Source organism: Poecilia reticulata, linkage group LG15 (assembly GCF_000633615.1).
Source record: "Poecilia reticulata strain Guanapo linkage group LG15, Guppy_female_1.0+MT, whole genome shotgun sequence".
Lineage (NCBI taxonomy): Eukaryota > Metazoa > Chordata > Actinopteri > Cyprinodontiformes > Poeciliidae > Poecilia > Poecilia reticulata.
In genome coordinates, this window is record NC_024345.1 from 6,888,844 (window position 1) to 6,911,661 (window position 22,818).

Sequence of the window (22,818 nt, forward strand, 5' to 3'; positions counted from 1 at the left end):
TGTTGGGTCTTGATGTCACCTATGTCATTAATTTTAAGGTAATTTTATTTATTATTACTATTAAACTAAAATCTCCAGCATGGGGAAGTGGGATGAGCTCGACTTTTCTCGACAATACTAAGAGGATTTTTTAAAGACTGTGTAGCTGCATGGTCAGAACCAGATAAAACAGTGGGAGCAGGATATAATGATATGCCACTTTGAGGTGCAGCGTTGCCACAACCCAAGAGTTGCATTAATCAAAATCAGGTTGTCTTGTTGAAATTCCTGGGAGAAAAAATATCAGCTGTTGTCAACAAAACAACAGGATAGATTGCAACACCCTGAACATCATCACTGGGGGACTGAGTCACACTAATGAAGATCATGCAATACTGATGAAATGTAGTGTGAATTTTCAGTTAAAACAAAAAGGCTTTTTTTTTAAGAAAAAAGAGTGAAACATACCTTTTTATATCAAACAAAAAGTTACTCTTGATTAAAATGATTTTCACAAAAGTGAAACTTTCAGTTCAGCTTCTTCTGAATGTGAATTAAATTAATTACATGTCAAACATTTTCCTCATTGATCAAGATTGGACTTTTTTGTTATAGAAGTCATTTAAGAATAAGCATTGAGCTTTTTAAGGTCAAAGTGTTTATCTCAGTTACATAATTAAAGTAATGCCTTCTATGACCTTGAAAACATCTTTATATAAGTAACAATACATTTCAATAGTATAAGAATTCACTCAACGATGACAGATTCAGTTCAGTTGTTTTGTCCCAATGCGATGTTTTCGAACACAACAGCTGGAATAACTCAAAATTCTGACTATATACGGGATTTTTTGTAGAGCATTTCTAAAATGTTAAAAGACAAAATGCAGCTTGGGTAGCTGAAGCATTAAGCTACCCAAGCTGCATCAAAAACAAACGGTGTTTTTGACTAAAGTCCCTGAGGGTTAGAATCCCAGTTAAACGGCGTTTAACTAAAGTTCTACAGGGTTTAGAGTCCCAGTTGACAGAGTTTCAACTAAAAACCTAGAGGTTGGAGTCCTTGTCAAACGGTGTTTTTGACTAAAGTCCCTGAGGGTTAGAATCCCAGTTAAACGGCGTTTAACTGAAGTCCTACAGGGGTGCAGGTTTTAATGTTTTAATGTTTGTTTGTTTTTTAATCTCTTTCTCTTTCTCACTGTTTATTTAATGTCACATGCCGTTTTTATTTTAATTATGTAAAGCACTTTGAAATGCCTTGCTGCTGAAATGTGCTATACAAATAAAATTTGATTGATTGATTGATTGAAATACCGAGACTGCTTGACACATTACTGGCTGGTGCTTGAAAAGTACCCAATCCATTAGCTCCATTCATTTCCCTTTTTTGATTGGCTATACCCTCCACAGCATAGATAAGGAAAGACTGTGGAGGTCAGCTTCTGCTGTAATGCCAAAATGGTTTCCATTGTACATATTGTTGCATATGAAGGTGTTTAAATCATTATAATAGGCAGCTCTGAGCATTTTTGAAGCGTCTAAAGTTTTTGCAGATTTCAGTAATTCATGGATGGTTGAGGTCTCTAACCTCCATGAAAACTGGAGCTTAGCATCGAAAGCCTTTTATAGCTGAGTTTCTGTTGTTCCCAATCAATTCTACTTTCTTATGGTACAATGAAATCCCCCCACCTAAGAGGGATTTCATAGCTGGACCTATTGCATCTTTTCATGGCTCCAGGCTGAAATCCTCTCCTTTTAGGGTAGCAACCTAATTTTTCACAAACATTTGTAAAAGCAGTCAACGAGCCTAGGTTCTAAATGTAGTGAGGCAAACATCTGTAGTCATGCTATAGAACTTATCAATTAGTGTTTCAACTGGTTTCTGTGCAATAAAGGTGGGAAGATTGAACCAAAATATTGACAATATCAATACCAACTCAGCATCAGTATCAGATCCATGGTAAGAGCAATACTGTAGTTTCAGATTCCATCTCAAAATTTTTGCTCATTTCTGTATTGTAGTTTCTCAATTCTACCTCAAAGACATTTTGTTTTGATTTGCTATCAGATGATATTTTTTCCACTTCATTAAGAAAAAATGCACACAAAGTTATTAAGGTATTTTGTAAACACCTAAAAACTTTGTCCAAATTCTGTCCAAAATAACTAAAAGCAAAAAAAAACAAAACAACAACTAAAAGTCAGAAGTCATATACTGTATTAAACTTAAAACGTATTGGTATTGGCAATACTGGCCCTGTATTTACTGGGTATCAGATCAATACCTAAGTTAACAGCAGCTCTCTTTGCTCCACCAACAGCTACCTGTTGATGCCGGAGCCACCCCTCTTTCTTCGTAGACGTCTCAGATGGTAAGTTGAAAATTTATCGTGAAAATAATGTGAACCAAGCCATCCATCTTGCTGCGGTGAGTTTTGTCAGGGAGTCCTGATAATGATTGTTTCAAAATGCCACGATAGGGCCGTACTTTGTTTCAAATCGTAGCCTTCCCATTTTAAATATTATTCATCTAATATTGTAAAACAAGCAATTTAGAGAAACAAATATGGAAACAACCTGATAGGGACTGCAGAGTTTCTGGTTTTATTGTTGATGTCATTTTCATGCATTCCCAGTTCTTACCAATAAACCTGACCTGCTGGGGTTTTTACTATAACAAGGAAAGAAATAGGGTTGTTTGTGTAAGACCCAGAGGATGAACAAAGGCTCGCTCCCAATCCGTCCCTCCACTGAATTTACCTTAGAAATATCTTATAGTATGTGTGCGTGTGTGTGTGTGTGTGTGTGTTTATTGTCATACTTGTTGCGGCAGTAGAGTGCCATGCACATTGTTCCCAGAAGACTGATTGCCATGGCGATGGACGTGATTGACAGCACCTGTCTCTTGTACACAGTTTTGCTCTCTGTGGAGAAACAAAAGCAGGAGAAGAAGAAGACGCCATATTAATGTTTGAACAGCACACTCTCGGGAAATAAAGCTGTATTTGTTGTACATATTTGCCTGCATATGTGTTTCAGACACAAAAGACAAAAAAAGAGGAAGGACGAATGAAAATTTATTTGTCCTCTCAGAGTAAACCTGCCATTCATGGGAGATGTGTTCGCACTGAACCAATACACCATTCACAGGATTAAACATCGTTATTGAAAGTCGCTCTTAACCGCTTTTAATTTCTAATGTGTTTCTCTAGCAGCACCCAAACACCTATTTAAATCATCAAACAGGCAGTTATTGAACAAACAGCTCCCTGGAGCTTTTTTACCCCCTCTATCCCTCTTTTTTTTTCAATCTGCCTCGATTCTTTTCAAGAGTAATTACTTCTGTGATAAACAAACCAAATACAATGGACATAAAATAACTCAATTCTCATTTGTACAAAAAACCCAGAACATATTTACAGCTTCCTTTCCCGCCACACGGGGTACTCCCGAGTTACGGTTTCAGCCCCTTCGGCTCGTTTTATCAGCTCTGCCACGTCGAGTAATGGTCCGATAGACACCAGACATTGCTTTTGAAATGGATGCCACATGTAATGGAGCCTGAACACTTGGAAACAAGAAGAGTTATGGTACGGAGGGACGCCATTAGTGGAGAAAAATGGAAGCTGTCTTGTTTGTTCCGAACAAGTAAATCACGGTTGCCTTCGGAAACATTAACAGGCGATCAGTCAAGGTTTATTTTTGCAACGTTCGGGCCTTGGGAAGCTGTAAAGACGATGGGCATAACGGGTTTTACATTGAGAAGGGCTTTTCTAAAGGATTTTATTTGTTGTGCAAAAGTATAATAATTACTGCTGGAAGCCACTGAATACAACACGATTACTATGTGGTTTGGAAAAGTTTGGGAAGCCATGGAATTTGATTTCAGTGCTCTTCAGATCTGGATAATTATGGAAGTAGATTAAATTATTGTTTTCATTTCAATAACATACTTTTGTTTCCAAACTTGTTTCTTAGTTTCTTTCCTCTTCTTGTGTAGTTCTTCCTTTATACATTATTTCCTTCTTTTTGTATCCTTCTCTCCCTCCTTCCTTCCTTAACAGATTTAACATTTTAAAATGACACTAGCAGAGAGAGAAGTGCGGACAGTGAAGTCTGTCACGTTTTCAGTGAAACATCTGGAGGAAACCTGACAGTGTTCAGAGCAGCTCCACTGCAGCCTGCTGCTGCGTCCATATTGCTCTGCAGGATCCTGGCATCGTCTCAGCTTACATAATTCACTACTTCCTGACCTCATCAAGATATTCCTGAACTTATCGTAAGACATCTCTTTTGATATCTCAGTCAAAGAGAAACATCCAGCTACTCTGCTCCACACAGATATAATCCATCAGACACACATGGCTTTCAATCCTTTATCTCCTCTAAAACAACAGATGCTGCAGAATCTCTCAGAGTGATGCCATACAACGTTTCCCTCCATCTTTCTCCACCTATGTCTAAATGACATTTCAGGCCGGCGTTATCCCAACGCTGCTAATCAAACTGCGGCATCACACAGACTCAAAGACTGTAATACGTAACTACGTAATCAGAGGAAGATGAGAACAGTCCTGCAGAGACGCACTGACTCATACAATGTGGGGAGGGCAGACACACACTCAGAGCAGGACTGGAAGAGAGAGATGGTTGGGGGAGATGTGGCTCAGAGAGATGAGAAGAGATAAAGTAAGGAGGTGCACTAACGAGCCGAGACGTTTCACAGATGAACCCAGCCTACTTTTCTCTCCTGATAGATTTGAGGCATTGTCTGACATAGTTTTCCACTTTAGCTGTTTTAAAAATTGCCTGTATAGCAAAGAGATTTTTATTACCCATTATTAAGGTTTGTCAAGATTTTAAGCTATTTGTACCCTAAATGGTTTTGTGATATTAACAAGGTAATTAGCATAAAAGGTAAAGCCAGGACAACAAGGAGCAGCACTGACCCTTTGCACACTTTCAAGAAAGCGTCCTATTCTATTCCACCAAGATGGGCGACAGAACAGTTGGTCGCCTAATATCGCTTTTATTTGGTTGATTTCACAGTAAAAGCAGTAATAGGATGATGGGGTCGACTTCACAAACAGGCGAGGAGGCAAACGTGTTGATAAGAGAAGCAGACAGAGATGGATGGCAGCCGTTAATTGTAAGGACTGGGAGACCTCGGTGGAACTGCGAATTTGCAGCAAACACTTTTTACTAGGTAAAAAGACTGACGTTCATATACTTCTGACGTAAGGAAGATTAATAGTATGTAATCAAGTATTGAATTATAGAGAAGATACACCTTAGTAAGCATAGAGCAAATGCCCTGCCATCACATAGCGTACCATGTATGAACAAAACTGGTTAGCATCGAGACTTTCGTACTTTTAAGTCTACTCTGGTGTAAGAGAAAACTGCTTATGACATAGTGATAGGAATCATATGGTGTGCATTCAGGCAATTTGATCAAATCAACGAACGCATCAGGATGGAGAAGGTGTGGATTAGTTTTCCAGTTAACTAGTGAGCTAACACCATTGCCATGACCCAGCTTGGTGAGCTACTTCCACAGAGAAATTATCTCAACTTGAACGAGCAGATATCATGGCCGTTTTAGCAAAAACAACAAGTATAAAATAAGGCTCGTGTGAGCTATCATGTTGGAACATGTCAAATGTACTGACTGAGGTACTTTGCAAGACTTGGTGGTGAGAAATGGATAGTTTATCTAAACCAGTAAACAGGGGACAGGATCATGATCTCAGTATGTCTTTTCTTTAGATATTTCTTCCAGATAGCTTCATAAAAAAGTTGCTATCTCTGTGAAATTATTTCTAAACACTTCACTGAACAGAATATAGCATTGTTGGCGGCCTTTTGGAGAGTTCAGATTAAGAGTCCACATTTTCTTGAATGTAACTCATGAAAACAGTTGGCAATACTAAACAACGCTGTACAAATTATCAATATAAGATGTTAACACTTCAAATCAGAGCTGAACACTGTTTTACAGCGGCTTCTGTCTCACTCACACAATGTGACCTCGTCCATGTTCCCTACATGGCATGTGCTCTTTCTGCATGAGTTGAAAGAGTGAGATCTCCCCCTCAATCCCCACCACCCTGCAAGGATAACCAGTATAGACAATAGATATATAAATGGTACTAGCCAGAAACCAAAGATTAAAAACAGGCCACAGAATTCTGATTGGGGCATCTCTGTTCTTTGATAAAACTTCTCTGTTAAAATACAGAGTTATCCATTTAATTTTCATCCTCCATACCCACAAATTGTGTCTGTCCCATACTGAGCCTCACTGTTAAACCCCAGGCACATAAAGTGGGTGAGCGTAATGCTCTCATAACTCAGTACTGGCTGTTCTTGCTTGGTTTCTCTTGCAGGTTTGGTGTAAAGGCCAATTAGTGGCAAGACCTACACCTGCACCAGCTGTGTTCCTCCACCTCTCTGTCTGTCCATCCGTCTCCTTCTCCTCTCTGTGCTGAGAACCAATCTACTGATGGAGGCAGGTTTACCACAGGCCTGAACACACTTTACACTACCACCAATGTGCTGATTTTTTTTATACCTGTCACCCTAACTCAATCTGCTCACCGGAGCCAAGTCCAATCTCTTGGAAATGATGTACAAGTGGAAGTGTGAGTATGATCTGCAATGATTTGTTAATGCACACCAAAAAAAAAGAAAAAAAAAATCTGTCAAGAAAACTTTTTCTGTAAAATTTTAAAAAAGTAAAGAAAAACCATTTTTAAAGGACTCATTACAAGTCATGCCTGTGAAATTGCATTTTAACTCAAATCTTACCATTTGCTGGTATCATTAACAAAAGGTGACCTAAAATATTCACTTCAGCAGAAACAAATATGAGGCTAAACACAAACTGAAAACTTTATTTTTTCTCCTTTATTTTTAAAGCCGTTTAATGTTTTTCTATGGTAGCTTTTACACCGAAGGCTTAATTTAGATTGAGCTCTGTTGGCTGAGATTGAATAATGGATTACATATTTGGTGAAGAAACAATTTATTTAAAATATAATATTGAGTTGTATGAAACAAATTTAGATGTAAATCCATTCACATTGCGTGAATGGATTTAGTTCCTGTGCAACAAGCAGCTTTATCCAAGTTGTTATTCTTAGCTTTTGATCATGTTGTAGGAATCGTCTATCGTTTATTTAATAAGATTTCTTATTTCCATGCGTTTTCTTTGGGAGTTTAAACACAGGGTAGAACATAATTATGAAGTAAAATTTCTTTTGTTTTAATTTTTTCTTTTGTAAATGAAACTGATAAATGTGGCCACAACTATTAACCAGATAACATTAGTAAATGATATGGAACCACCTTTCACTGCTGCTACAGTTACAAGTCTTTTGGGGTAGCATCTTTGAAGATCTAGAAACTATTTATCTTTACAACCTAGCTCACACTCAGTCGCTTTAAATTTAGGTCTGGACTTTTACAGAGAAAAACTAGCACAAAACATGGATTTTATCAGTAGTGGGCACCGCTGACTAAAAATGCAATATTCCAGTGCATTTTCACTCTGCACTGGAATAAAAGTATAATAATTTTTTTTAAAGGTTATTTGAATGCTTCCAGTTCATGCTTGAAAGCACGAATTAGAATATATTGTGTCAACAACACAACATGTGTTACAAAATAATACTGCCTTCAACAGGGTCAAAGTTGTTACTGCCCACCTACCTGAAAGGTTTGTGTTTCAGGAAGTGATTCTTTGGAACAGATCTTTCACTGATGGTCTCAGTTTTATAGTTGTTGAGTTTTGCTAACTCAGGTGGTGATTTTTGTCTTATTGATCAGATCAGAAACTAAGCAGCATATAAGTAGATTTTAAACTGGTTACAGCATTGCATTCTGGGTACATCTGATGTACCACATCATGGGTGGGGAACATGAAGAGGAAACGGAACTGCCACACTGACACTATTCACCAACTTCAAAATAAGAGCACAAATATAAATGTCTAACTGCTTGAATTCTTGACTTTGACACAGTTGTCAAACTTTATTACACATGAGATTTATTCAACAGTCACGTTCTTTATCGCTTTAGAATTTATCTGTAAAAGTTAACTTAGGGGAACCTAAGGGCACTAATCGTTTCCAAAGTTTGCAAAAATGTTAAAGTCCTAAAAAAAACAACTAAGCTCTAATATTAGGGTATTAGTGGAAGTTTGGTTTCCATTGTAGCACTGACTACATTTTAAGAGTATAGTTCTACAACAATATTATCTTTAACCTTAGCCTAAAGCAGGGGTGGGCAACTCCAGGCCTGGAGGGCTGGTCTCCTGCAACTTTTAGATGCGTCTCTACTTCAACACACCTGAGTCAAATAATGAGGTCCTTAGCAGGACTCTGGAGAACCTGACTGCACTGAGGAGGTGATTCAGCTGTTGGATTCAAGTGTGTTGGACCAGGGAGACATCCAAGAGTTGCAGGACACTGGCCCTGGAGGACCAGGATTGACCACCCCTGGGCTAAAGCCTTTATCAGCCTCTTACTATTTTCAGTCAAAACAATGCATATTCCACATTTTTAATATTCACTGCAATAGAAGTATAATTTATTTTTAAAGGTTATTTACAGGCAAGGCCCTGATAAAACATTTGGAGAACGATTGTTGGACTACGTAAGAAAGAATAATTTCCAATTTTGACAGAAAATGGCAAAAACAATTTTGCCGTTGCTTAGCGTAAGAAATTATTTTTGACACAAAAAGGTGATGACAAAAAGAGATTTTCAGGTTGGGGAATTGGATTTAAAATGTTTTTTTTTTTTTTTGCATTACCCTAACTCTAATTCTGAATATATTAGGAAGATTCACAATTAAGAACTTCATTACATCCAGGCAGATTAAACTTAAATTACTTGGTAAAAGTTCCCTAAACCCGGGACAGAGTGACTTAGCTCTTACCCGTACTGTGACTCAGTGTGAGGTTAATGATGTGAAGGTCAGGCAGCGCTTAAAGCCTCCCTCTTGTTTGCACACACCTAATGCTGTCTGCACTGGCAAAGTCTCTTGATGTGAATAAATCATTCGACTCAAGAGAGGGAAAGCCTGTTCTTGTTCCATCTGCGCGACCTTGGGGTCACGTCTTCCATTTATTCCCACTTCAAACCCCCAGATCTGCCCTGCTGGTCAGTTATTCGCAGCAACTTTAAAAACAACTGTGATTAATATTTTAAACTCAAGGTGACAGTGGCTGTAACTGTAACTGTGTTTCTATGTGGTGATCTTATAAATTGATGTGGGTCTAGTTCAGTAATGGACATGTATGTCATATGAAATTGGGGTTTTTAAGAGTTCTTTTCCAGGGTGAAAAAAATACATACAATTGTATATGTTTAGGGCTCTAAACTATTCATGATTTAGGTTGATCTTTTCCTTTTATGAATGCATTTCCTGACTTGATTTCAGCTCAGTTTAATTCAAAAATATTTTATTTATGCCAAAAGGAAATTAATTGTTGTCTTAACTTATATCATCCAAGTGTCTTCAAAACCTAGTTGTGGATGGTGATGTTGAGGATGAAGGATCTCCAGACAATCCAGACATGTTAGCAGCTCAATATCCAGAGACGACATTCCCCAGTATGTCCTGGATGGCATCATCAGTTGATGGCTAGCACTGCTAATCCACCCCATTTGCTTTTGCTGCTTATCTCTAAATCTCTGCCTGCCTGTATGATTAGAAATAAAGGTGCAGAAAAACATTTTTATAGATTATCATAATTGCTAGTCCTGGGAATTCTGAATTGTTACAAAATACTCAAAAATCTATTTTAGTTTAACGTTTTTTTCACTGCTATATACGAGTATATTGCTTATCACACATTGACTCAGCTGCCTCACCCACCATATGTATTTTGAATAATTCTTTAATATTTTTATAATCAAGAAATAGTCACCTAGGCAGCTAAGCTAACCTAAGAATTTAGGCCACAGAGTTTTATGCACAAACTCTGTGTTTGTATTTTTGTTTAAATATAAACTGATGGCATTTGATGCAGTGTGAAACTTTTTAGAATCCTTTTCATCTCCTCTGGGATTTGGGCCCATAGTTCAGGTTTTAACTGAGCTTTTGCGATGCTAATCAGCTGCTCCCTGTTGTAAAAACATACATACAGCATAACAAAAGTCCAAAAGTATATAAAAACATAAAAGCAACATTCTTTCCAGCTGAACAGAATCCAAAACTGAAGAGAAAAACTGCATAACATTTCAAACAGCAACGACTAAACCAAAAAAATCTAACGTAACAGAGCTACTCCAATATTCTGCCAGCAGGAGCAACAGTTCTATTGAGTAAATCTGTGGACATGACAGCTATCATAAGAAAATGCATTATTGTAGTGACAGAAAATTCAGTGGCAACATTTTTCCACGCACATACCGCTGCATAGCACTGAAGTCCTGATGAGTCTCCATGATAGCAAACTGCAGTGAGCCAAGTAATGAGCTTTAGCTTCTCAGCTTTGAGAGGAAGATTTGAAATGCTAAGGTAATACTGGCTTTACTTCCACCTTCAGCTCACACTATATCAGATCTATTGCCCACTAGTGTACTGGCCTATTTTTTTAAAATTGAAAATTAATTTACCAGTACAGTAATCCTGCCAATCTGTACAACACTTGGAGCTTCCTCAGTGGCAAAGGGTGTTTGTGTGCTCCTGTTTTCATTAAGGATCATTTTCAGTCTAAAACCCAATAAAAACCTCACATTTGGTATTTGTTTCTTCTAGCTCCTGTCAAAAGAATATAAGCGGGATAAGTTGTTCTCCATTTTATGAGTCATTATCAGCCTGTAACTTCAAAAGAACATCTGCACCTATCAACACACAGAGCTGTTGGCAGCAAACACAGATAATCACAGAGGTGACAAAGCGTGGCGACAGAGTGAGGTGGCGTTCTGACAGAACCTCTGAGGCGTGCTGGAGTGAGAGTGCTTCAGTGAGCGCTGGTGGAGTTCATGACACAAAAACAGAGGTGCTGGACAACACCCTTCACAGCACTCAATCTGAATCACTGGTGGCTCCCTCTTCTTAGAGACTCCACCATCAACGTCTTCAAGTCAACTCTGAATTTCTTCCATTAAGCTACACTCAGCTTTGCTTTTTAAATGTATCTCATACTTTCTGAGCCCATGTACAATAAATCACATGAATCACTTTTCAATATTTGACACATTTAGAGTGCGTTCACACCAGGCCGGTTTAGTCTGCTGTAATTAATCTCCAGTTCGCTTGCTTAGAAAGTTTGATTCGTTTGGGGAAGAGTGAATGCACAATTGAATCTTGAGGCAACTCTGGTCCACCTACAAACCTTGATTTGTATCATATGTTTCTTGGTTCGGCTGCAGTGAACTCTGGCATGATTTCAATGCACATATAAAAACGTCAAACAGACCCTAAAGCAGGACGCGGACTGTAGTGCAGTGCATGCTGGGTAAACACCACCAAAACAAAAGTGCATGCTAACACTAACAGGAGAAATGGCTCATGGTCCTCTTCTCAAATACAGACGAGAATTCCTACAACTGCTCAAATATGACTCTGCTCCATTTAGTGTATGAGGAAGTTATGCTCAGTGTCTTCTTCAGAGGTTTCTGTGTCATTTCCTTCAGTGGTTCTTGGTGCAGCGCCACCACAAGCAAAAAGGGGAACAGGTTTTTTAAAGGAATTGATTGTTTTTACAGTGCAGTGTGAAACGGAACCTCTAGAGCTGAAAATGTAACACATGTTGCAGCGTCTACTGCAGTGGTCCTCAATCCCCGGGCTGCGGACCGGTACCAGTCCGTGGACCAATTGGTACCGGGCCGCGCAAGAAATAATTAAATATTTCCGTTTTAGGTATTTTTGAGTCTGGAGGATCTTTTATTTTGAAAATCCTTTAACCAGATTCTCTGGTTTACGTCTTGTGCGCCAACACTGAGCCCACAAGCAGCAAAATGAGTAAGAAACAGATCAGATGTCTTTGGAAAGTTTCTTTGCGAAGGGGAAAAGGCCCAGGAGAAGAGACAGGAGAATGGATTTATCCCGGACCGGTAGGTGAGTCCCACATTACAAGCCCGCTTTGCGTAACATGCAGCGACTGGCTGCTAATGAGGTAATGAAGCTTCAAGCTGCTTCACCAGTAGAAACCAAGCAGGCTGTGGATATAAGCAACACTTCGGGTGTCATTGTCTCTCATCACTCCCAGATGCGACCGCCTCGTTGCAGAGAAACAAGCTCAGGGCTCCCGTTATCGTGAGTTAAAATTTTTACGAAAGTAAAATGTTCGTTTTTGTGGCGCATCTGTATCTTATGTTGAAGGGATATGTAAACATTACCATAGCAACCAGAGTTGGGCAGTGGTTGAGAGGAGATGAGTAGAACTTGTGAGTCTTAAGTCTGGTTTACATGGCGCGATTTAAGAATTGTCGGCCGATTCTCCAAACTTCTGTGACCACAGAGCTGATAAAAGTACAACAGGTTTAATCGGTTCGTGTGTCCAGCCACACGGCAGGAGCAACACGAACCTATTTCACTCATGAACATCCCGATTCCAGAAGAAAATCCAGTAAAAAACCCCCAACACACCATACGTGAATTGCCAAGCCTTGACTGGTCCGTGGTAATAAAAAGGTTGGGGACCACTGGTCTACTGGACTATGAGGTGTGAAGACACTCTCAGAGAAGTCTGTGAGGATTTACCATAATGTTACAAAATTGACTTGTATGAGCAGATTTGCGCTTGCTGCCAGAACTGTTTGTACATCTTTAAACTACCATAATCTCTGCAGTTATATTAGCGTTGCTGTCCATGGATTTGATGTTTTGTTGCGTATGTTATTGTTTCCTTTTGAGAGTCCAAAGCTTTTAGAAAACCTTTTACTGAATTATTGAATCTATCAGACTAGACTGCTAACCAGTTTCACTGTGAAATAATTAAACACTACCAAATCTATGGTCTTTCTAAAGAGTGTCAGGAATCATGTAGCAGAAAATCTTTCTACTTTATGCGAACTTATTTGGGATAGCAGAATAGCATAGATTCGCTATCCACCGTGTTTCTCTTCATTGTAAAATTATGAAATCACAGCCACTGCAGGCACAATCATTTCTTCCCTGAATGTTTTTGTCCGCATGACTCATATTTCATTTGGCAACAGTGGCTGGAGTGGACAGACTGTGAGGATAATTGTGTTGTATGGTGAAAGATTCTGTTTTATTGTCATTTAGCTTTTCTTTAGTGACTCCTCCTGTACTGTGGTATCCAATTCTGAGCCATGCAAAACAAATCTGAAGTTAACCTGAGGAGTAATGTGAAAAACAAACATTTATTCAAATTAAACACATGAACAGTTCATTAAGTTTAAACTTATTTGGATTGTGTTGACACTGAATTTCTGGTTCAGTATCCCTGTATCTTACCGAGTAAGCTGGGAACAATTTAACATATTAAATATGTGTTTAATATAGGTCTCAACTTAAATACATGACTATTTATGAGTCATCCCTCATAAAACTACTGCACACACTTACTTGTCATCGTGAGATTTATTCATCTACTTTACTCACTGACCATGTTTCTAATTCTGCCCCACCCTTGCTTCTCGCTCAGTGAGGAGTGTTTGCTTTTTCCTTACTTCAGTATTCATGATTTTAGTAATAAATGATAACCATACATAATCATGTTGTCTGTTGTTAACTCAAAAGTATAACCTTCAGTTGTCCATAATGTAATAAAATCAACTGATTAAGAGTACAGAGCATACATTATTATAACATTCACTTGATTAAAAGTACATAATATATGTTTTGATCATACATTACAGACATTTCTTCATTGGCATATGTATTATCACTTTAACCTGTTACAACTTATAATCATCATCAAATCATTATGCAGGGTATACTGTTATTTCTCAGGCCTTTATTCCGTTTTCTGCGTGCACCTGGAAAGATCTCACATGCTTATACCAGATTTCATGACACAACACATGTAGAAAATGTTCCATAATGTCAGAAGGATTTTATTATCTATACCTCAAATAGAGGCTACAGCAAAAAATCTAACAAATGTGATTATTCCCAGATGAAGCTTCGGTTGATTCCCTGGGGTTCCAAGGATGAGTAAAATATAAACTTGATTATGCGATATTAGCAGCTCCTTTGTACAGAATATGATGAATAATGTCAACATTGTACCATGATAAGTCTGTGACAAGTACAAGATTCTCCTGATTTTTCCTCCAAAACACTTAACATTTGTATTTCAGTGTTCTGATGGTGCATGATACAAACGTGCTCTGTTGCCTGGTTTCAGTCTATTCTTATGCTTCTCTTGACTGACTTTGTGAAGCTAAATGGAAATATATTCTTTCGTCAAAGCAAAAGAAAACTGTTTTCTATTTTTCCACTTGTGCCACTTTCTCTTGTCTCAGGATGTAAAGGATGATGTGCTGGTGTATTAATTAATTGCCAGTCTTATTGAAAGAGAGTTATTAATTCCTGTCATTTTGACAATTTTTCAGGCTTTTGTGATTTTGGTCATTTCATACCCAAGCATTTTAGACATGAGAATGATCCATCTGTTGGGTGATGTTTCATACTGACGTGTCAATTTGTACCGACGTTATGGATCCTATTAGAAACAAATGATTTGGTTAAAAAAATTATTATTTCACTCAGCTATATTATCCTTCCTGGCAGGAGGAACACAGGTTTGACTTTATTTTTGAGACTTGACTGTCTCAAAAATGACAGTGGAGATCAGAACAATAGAAATACGATGATAAATACGACCTGCACAAATTAAACAATTAAGTTTCAGCATATTTATGATTGATGTTGCCCAGAAACTCTTAATTACCCAAAGTGAACATCTTGAAGTCTTGAAGATTGTCAGGTTGCTCGTGGAGTCCAGCGAGATTTCGCTCAAAGGTAGAATCTTTACATTATATTCACACTGCACTTTCAATCTAAAGCATATGCTCTGAAAACAAGGTACTGCAGTCCCTTCTAAAGGTACAGAAAGGACTTTAGTTAAATGTTTAAACTGAGAAGAAAAAGAAACCAAACTGATAAAACAGATTTCTAGAGCAGCAGATTTAATTCTTCTGTCATATTATTATACATATGTAAAGATGAGTTATGCTTGTTGCAGCTAGAGTTTTGGTTTATTTGAAGGAAACAAAACTTTCCACAACAGGACCAAAAACTTTCTCACCCAGATTGCTCTTTTCTCTGTTTCTTTTCTTTGTTGTTTTGTTCTGTGTGACATTCAGCAGCTTTCTCGGTATGTTTCAAGTTGTCAAAAATCAAGATGAGTGAAATAAAAATCACCTCACTTTCACATCTACAAGACAACTAAAATACACACCTCTGCGTTCAACACTAACAAAAAGATGACCCTTTTAAGGATTCAAACAGGCAGACTGAGGCGCTGACAGACTGATGAGTCCAACAGTGGTTGGTCAGGAGTTCCTAGTCCAATCCAAGGGTTAAATGAGTCCCTGTGTTGGTGTATTATGTGTCAATTCTTATGTCAACCCAACCCCAAAAGGGTCTCTAACAGAGCAAATACAGTAAACACTAGGGATGCAATAAATCCATTTTTTTTACTTCTGATATCTGAGGTTTAGTATAGGCTGATACCGATCCGATACAGGAAAACAACTGAACTGATTTAAAGCACAAAGCATAGAATTAGATTGAACTGATCTGTCCTTATGGGTCAGGCACATCTTGATCGATACCTGATCAAGAATTATATTCAATATCAGGACCAATACAGATATTAATTATTGGATCAGTGCATCACTAATAAACACATCTGAAAACACTGGGCTTAACGCCTTAAAGCTGGTTAATATAATCATGCCAGTCTCTTCCTCTTCAGAGATTGGAAAAATGATGAAGATGGCCTCTGATTACATATTTAGCTGCTTTATATTATTATTACTTTCTTTTCCAGATCTCTATCACTTTTTGACATGTTCTTGTTCTTAGACATAACATCAACAAATGTCACTGTTTTACCTGATAATTTGTCAGGTAAAAAAAAAAAGAAAACACGCTGCGTTCAGGATTCAAAACACTTTAAACCATCCCCATGAGCTAAAGAAACCCCAACATTCACCTGAAAGAACTGAAGACCACATTTTTCTTGGACGTCAGTTTAGATGTGTCAGATTTGGGCACCAGATTTCCAGTCAGAGGTCCCTGAGCTCTGATGGAAAGGAAATATTGATGGGTGCCTGATGAGGAACAGTGAATTTTTCTCCTAATCACTTGTCCTGATACATTAAAGATTTATAAAAGGGAAAGGCAGAATCGGAGAAGTCTTAAATATATTCCAAGCTGTATTAAATGAGTTTATGTCCCGGGTGGAGAAACCTTAACCTTTATATGCTTCCTTTCTAATTTTAGCCACAGAAGCTGAAGGTTGGAGGTGGAAAATGCACTGCTTATAAATTCTTGATAGAAATAAGGACTGTCTTCATAGACATAATTTTACAATTGAGCTCTCCAAGTAATGTAGATTTGCTTTAATCAAAGACATGTGATACAAGTCTCACCACAACAAACAGGATGAAAGTTAAACCCTGAAGCTCTTTATTTCATCAGGAAGTTAAAAATGAACCACAAACAAGGACAATATGATGGTCATGTTGCATAAAACAGATAAATTCACAAATGCCTAATGAATTGTAAACCAGGGCATGAAAAACAGAGCAAAACCTTTAAATACTCACATGGACTCATCATCAGGGCCGTATTTACAAAGATGTGGGCCCCTGGGCCAGAACCAGTTTTAGTGCTCTATCCAGCACTGAAAGATTATTTTACTCACTTAAATGGTAAGTCTTATATATAAGTATAAGCATGAATTAATGCATTGTAGGTTAAATCACGCCCTGAACAGTAGCTCTGTGTTATTCCCCAAAAATATAAACTTGAGTTTTGTTTACGTTCATAAAAATCCCAAAATATCGGGCTGTGAGTATGAAATGAAGTACAATGCAAAACATTTACAAGAGAAATATAGAAAAGTGTATGGAAAAGCTGGTTTTGGTAAATACTCTGAAGAACTTAAGAACTGTTATGCTTTCTTGAACAAGTTAAGATAGGATAAGTGTATGAGCACATATCTGAATGTTCATTAAATCTGTTGCTCAAAATCTTTTTTAGATAATGATATTTCACCTCCACAGTTCTGTTTGTTCTGAGCTCCTTTTAGAACAGGCTGTTTTAGGGCTCTGGTGCTTTTAAGCAAATAAGCCGCTGCTGGCCACGCCCCCCAACTCAAAGTTTACACTCACAATTTTACAACCATGCATCTTTGAAAAGCAAAGGTAGAGCCTCCTGCACAACCAACAAGAATGCAGCAAGTGGTTTCTGGATGGTACATCAACAACAAAACACTTTTTTTCTCCAGTAGCCATCATGTAGCACATCCAGCTGACCAGACATGCTGGAGCTCTGCTTGGGTTAATAGGTTACAGGGCTGGGTTCGGCTGGGGTTCCAAAGTGAGGGGGGGGTGCCCGCCAAGTGTGACGTCATAATCAGGAGGTTTTTGAAATGGTTCATTTTCCAAACAACAAAACACATTGAATTATTGCCAGTAAAACGGCTGGGTGGTTTGGAGTATTTCTAGAATGGAAGTATAAATACATTAAAAAAAATAATTTTAAGTTGCTTTTAAAATAAGGTTAAAGGAGAGAAAACCAAACAAATGAGCTTCAACTTTCTGGGGTCAAATATCCTTCCAGAACAAGACAGAAGCATGCTCAAAGAGAAAAAAGAATGTGAGTTCTCTACAATTTGGATTTGATAAATATTCTAAATATCAGTGTGGGTTAATGTTTGGACCTGTCCAGGGTGTACCCCGCCTCTCGCCCGAAACGTTGGCTGGAGATGGGCACCAGCACCCCTCCCGACCCCACTGAGGRAAAAAAAGGGTGCAAGAAAATGGATGGATGGATGGATGGTTAATGTTTGTATTAGAGCTTGTATGTTAAAATATGAACTTGTGTGTATTAGAGGAAATTACCATCAAATCCAAAGTTGTAAACCTAAAATTGAAGACGTTGTTATGTAAATCTCAAAACTCAATTTCTATTGAAGATCGGAAGAGAAAATGTAAGATGTGTATTCAGATGTTCCTGTTGAATGTTTTCCCTTTTCTTTTTGAAAGTAACTCACAAAAGTCTACTGGAGAGCACCTGCAGATGATTTAAATATTTAGCTTTTTTCTCGGGAGAGACAGTTCGCCAAGCCACAGACATTGAGATGTTACCGTTAAGTGTGGGAGACGCTCGTCTTCGCGTGCACTGCTTAACACAATGCCGGCGAGGATGCTGGCAGGGCTAGCGAGCCCCTGGCGAGGTGAAGAGAATGTGGCAGCCTGAACAATGTTGCAAAAGGCATGAAACCTCACAGCTGAATATAAATGGGAAGAAGAGAGCTCTACGGTAAAGATCATCTGTCACTGCCAAGTTTGCAAAGTCTCAGCAGGCTTCACAAATGCAAATGTCTGGCGGGAAATGGGAGGGTAAAAAAAAAAAAAACGGGAAAAAAACAGCTCTTCTTGCTCTTTGAATACAGTCATAAAGTGGGAGGTCATTCTTTTGGATTTAATTAGGTTTTGGTTTTTTTTGTGATCAGAGCTTCTGGAAATGGTCCTAGCAATTCCGACTGAGAGAATGGGGCGAGCCGCGGCTAACGACGAGCTTCCAGGCCGTTAACTAGAGCTCCTCGGCTGCAATACCCAGCACAAAGCGCGCAGAGCAGAGCCAGGAACACAAGAGAGGAGCTTGGCAACGGCACTGTGAATCCGCTGGCCTCCACCCATCACAGCCCACGGGCATGTGCCTGGGAGAGACGCTTCAACATTCACTCTACAAAGACTGGGGGAAGAAAAAAACCTCCACACAACCAAACATTTGTACCAAACTCCGGCTTTTTCAGATTCATGCTTTTGAACTTTTGCCATCAACGTGCACGCAAGTACTAATGAGGAATTCATTTGCCAACACTGCCAACGTCACAAAACGAAAGGAAAAAAAAAGAAAACAGCCACACTGCGCCCTCTCTGTTCTCCCCGTTTCCAAGGAGACTGCAGCACATTGGTATTCTGAGGGGACACTTCATAAGCAATTGCGAGTGAAAGAAAAGTGAGATAGCACAAGATGGAGAACAGAAATGGTAAAAGATACATAAATGTGTTTGGGTAAATAGTACAGTGACATGTTTAAGCAACAAAGAATTCCACAAAGAAATAAGATTCATCATGCAGACATGGAAGAAAACATCCATGTCAAGCCAAATAACACTATGTGTGATTAGACGTGTGTGTGCGTGTGTGTGCGTGGCCTTTCGCTGGGCGTCGATCCGTGTTCTGTGTATAAGCAATCACGCAGTGTAATGTTGATCCAACATGAAACCCCTACGATGTTTACAGGCGTGAGTCATGTATATGTGAAGACAAGAAAAGCTTTCTTACCCATGAACTCAATGCCCAAGTGGTCTGATGTTCCAGGCAGCAGGAAGGAGAGAGAAAAAGAGAGAAAAACAGACGTTACTGACGATAGACTCATTGTGTCAAAATACAGAGCTAGCCACAGTGTGAACTTCTGCAACAGTCACATAGAAGAAGCAGCTAGATGTTAGTATTGTTACAAGGAAGGACACATGCGAACACAATCTAATGGTTTTATTTTCTGTCCCATCTTCACCTTCATATTAACATTTCTGTTTTTACACCAGAAAAACCAGAAAAACATAGTTCCTATAATCTATGGGAACTATGTTTTTTATATTTTATCTGTTGCTTTTGCATAGTTTATTCGTATTGTTTATACATTGTTGAAATTGATGGATAAATTAATCTAGGTTAAATTATTATGATTCATTAACTGATTTTATCATTTTACCCAACCTCACAAATCTAAGATTTCTACTTCTTGAGTTTTATGGTGGTTGGTAGACCAACTGAGATAGTTTATGACCGGCACCAACTGGACTGGAATGAAAAAAGGTCAAACGCAATGCAACCTCATATATTTTACTCAAAACTATATTCGTTGAATATATTTCTTGAAATTGTACACCACAGTTAGAATTGGTCAAGCTTTTTTTGAAAGCACAGTCGGTAAACTAAGAGGCTAATGTAGCAGGTGTGCTTAGCAGCAGACTGTGCGCTAGCTAACCAAGTACATGCTAATATAGTCTTGTTAGTCAGTTTTACTGACTGTCTACAAAGAGCGGAACAACAGAGATAATATTGTCTACAATAAACATTTTACTGAAAATCACCTCAGGATATTTATTCAATATTTTGTTTTGTGTTCCACCATGTATTTGTTCAAAATATTTAAAATGGCGGAACTTTTTACAGTTACCCACTTACGTCTTGTGACTAAGGCAGAATTTTAGTCTCAAAGATATTATATTCTATATTACTTAGAATACGTATAACCAAAATGATCAATGTATTATTTTATTTTAACAGCAATTAGACATTTATTAATATTTGAGTTAATATAACACAGTTAAGCCTACTGCAGACAGATAATAGAGAAAAGTGGGGAAAAAAAATTCTTTGTGTAGAGAGGGACAGTGTCAGATGAGCATGAATGGCCAAGGTAACAGATCAAATCATATTGCATATATATTTTAAAGGAGATTTTAGCTGGAATCTGCCTGGCTATGGTCACAGCTAAGGTCATTGCTAAGTGTCAAATGTATGGAGAATGAGTTTTTTTCAGCCTTTGTTGAAACTTGTTGAACATTTTCAGCTTAAAGTAAAAAGAACTTTTTTATGGTAATCTCAACTCACTCCCGGTGTAATTGTAGCTGTAACCTTGGTGTTTGCGTTCAGAGTGGTGTGCATTCAAAATGAAATAATTTAGTGCATGTCTAGACTTATTCATTTTTTCTGTCTCCTACAATTCTTATGTAAAAAATTATCATGTAGTGGAAGCAGTAGGGTGTTCATGGATTGTATCAGACATTAATGTTTTTATGTTTGTTGTGTTTTTGTCAAAATGCAGGTATTTTCTTCATGGTCTGAAAACATGCTATATTTAAATAATAAAGTCAAAGCTTAAACAATGCTGAAAAATGTGTTTTGTGAAAAAACAACTTGGTCTGACAGAAATGAGTTCCAGTTTAGAGGCATAATCCACTCAGCATTGGAATGAATGTCATAATTTTTTCATGCTTTTTATAATTTATTTGAAACATTTATAAAGGTAAAGTTAACATAGAAGTTCAATGATATTTGAAATCAAAAGTATGAAAGTTTGAAGTTTGAATTCATGGAGGATTTTTCATACCTCATGCAAGGTCAAAACAAAATATACAGATTAATACGTATAAAAGTAAAGTGTCATGATATCATGCTGCCTGGAACATCATGATATCACCATGTTGAGCTTACATGTTTCTTTGGAAAACTCACATTGACAAAATATGCCATTGTGCAAACATAGAAAATAAAGCTAGAATGAATGTTATGCTACATCTTTAAAGCCAGAACTTTCTCTGAAACTCTACATCAGTGGTCCCCAAACTACGGCCCGCGGGCTGGATCCGGCCCGCCTCCAAATTTGGTCCGGCCCCCTTAACAATACCAAAGAGCATTGAGATTTCTTTTTCATATACTGTATTTTCCGGACTATAAGCCGTTTATATGTGGATTTTTMTTCAACCACCAGGGGGCTCTTTAGCAGGAAGTGAATCATTGGAAGTCAAAATTGGAAATAAAAGAAGAACGCACCCATTAAAACGGAATTAGGTTTTAATAGGGAATTGAAATTTGAGAATGTTGTTGATCAGTAAAATAGCATTGAGGAGAAAAAGAAGATTTTTTTTTTTTTAATAATACTGGGATCATTATGAGAATTTGAGGCCATCTACTGTATGGCACTACTGCCATACAGTAGATGGCAGTAGTGCAACAATAATGGATACAAGCTGCTGTTGAAATCTAAAGAAGAAGAAGAAGAAGAAGAGGCCCATTTTCATTTAGCACATGCTAGTAGCAACACGAAGGATCAGCACTTTTACTGTTACTGTTACAGTTACAGTTCGGAAACTACCGTAATCAATTCAGTTAAATCTAATCTTGGCAACTTTTTCTTTTTCAACCATAATAAATGTGATATTCAATTGACCTGTTATGACTCAAATTTTGGGTGTCCGCCCCCCTCTGCTGCTGCTGCTGCATCGTTGTGTAAAACCTGGAGCGGCAGAGATATCTGAGGCTTATATGTGTATGTTGAATGGTTTTTTTAATAAAAAAACAAAAAAAACTTTGGGGTTGTGGTTTATAGTCCGGTGCGGCTCATAGTTCGGAAAATACGGACTATAATCCTTCCTGGATTTTTTCTGTGAAGAACCCAGAGAGGGTTATTTGATTGTGCTTTCTGGAAAACAATAAATTTTTACATTAAGGCACGCCTGCAATCGTCACACTTTTTCTGTTACAAACTGACTCCGGCCCAGCAGAGAAGGGAAAAGTTATGTGGCCCTCACCAGTGGTGGGAAGTAACGAAGTACAAGTACTTCGTTACTGTACTTAAGTACAATTTTCGTGTATCTGTACTTTACTTAAGTAGATTTAATAATGGATACTTTCTACTTTTACTCCACTACATTTTACAGTAAGTATCAGTACTTTCTACTTCACTACATTTCTACAAAAGTGTCGCGTTACTCGTTACATCCAAGTCGAGTTGCTCTTTTTTTCCATTAAAATGTGAAGTTCAAGGACTTAAGATGGCGCCGTAAAATCCGAGCAATAACGTTCGTGTCTGTTGTCACCC

The 22,818-nt window shown here is 38.0% G+C and overlaps 1 protein-coding gene across 2 annotated transcripts in view; it reads right to left on the reverse strand.

Annotated features, from left to right (window-relative positions):
- The window catches only part of nrg3a (neuregulin 3a), a 557,399-nt gene that overhangs the window by 57,520 nt on the left and 477,061 nt on the right, over positions 1-22,818 (reverse strand). For both annotated transcript variants that reach the window (XM_008429014.2, XM_008429015.2), the window contains 2 exons: positions 19,494-19,517; positions 2,798-2,900 (listed from right to left, as the gene is read on the reverse strand). In XM_008429014.2, coding sequence (XP_008427236.1) covers positions 2,798-2,900; positions 19,494-19,517 — 127 coding nt within the window. The remainder of the gene's footprint in view (positions 1-2,797; positions 2,901-19,493; positions 19,518-22,818) is intronic.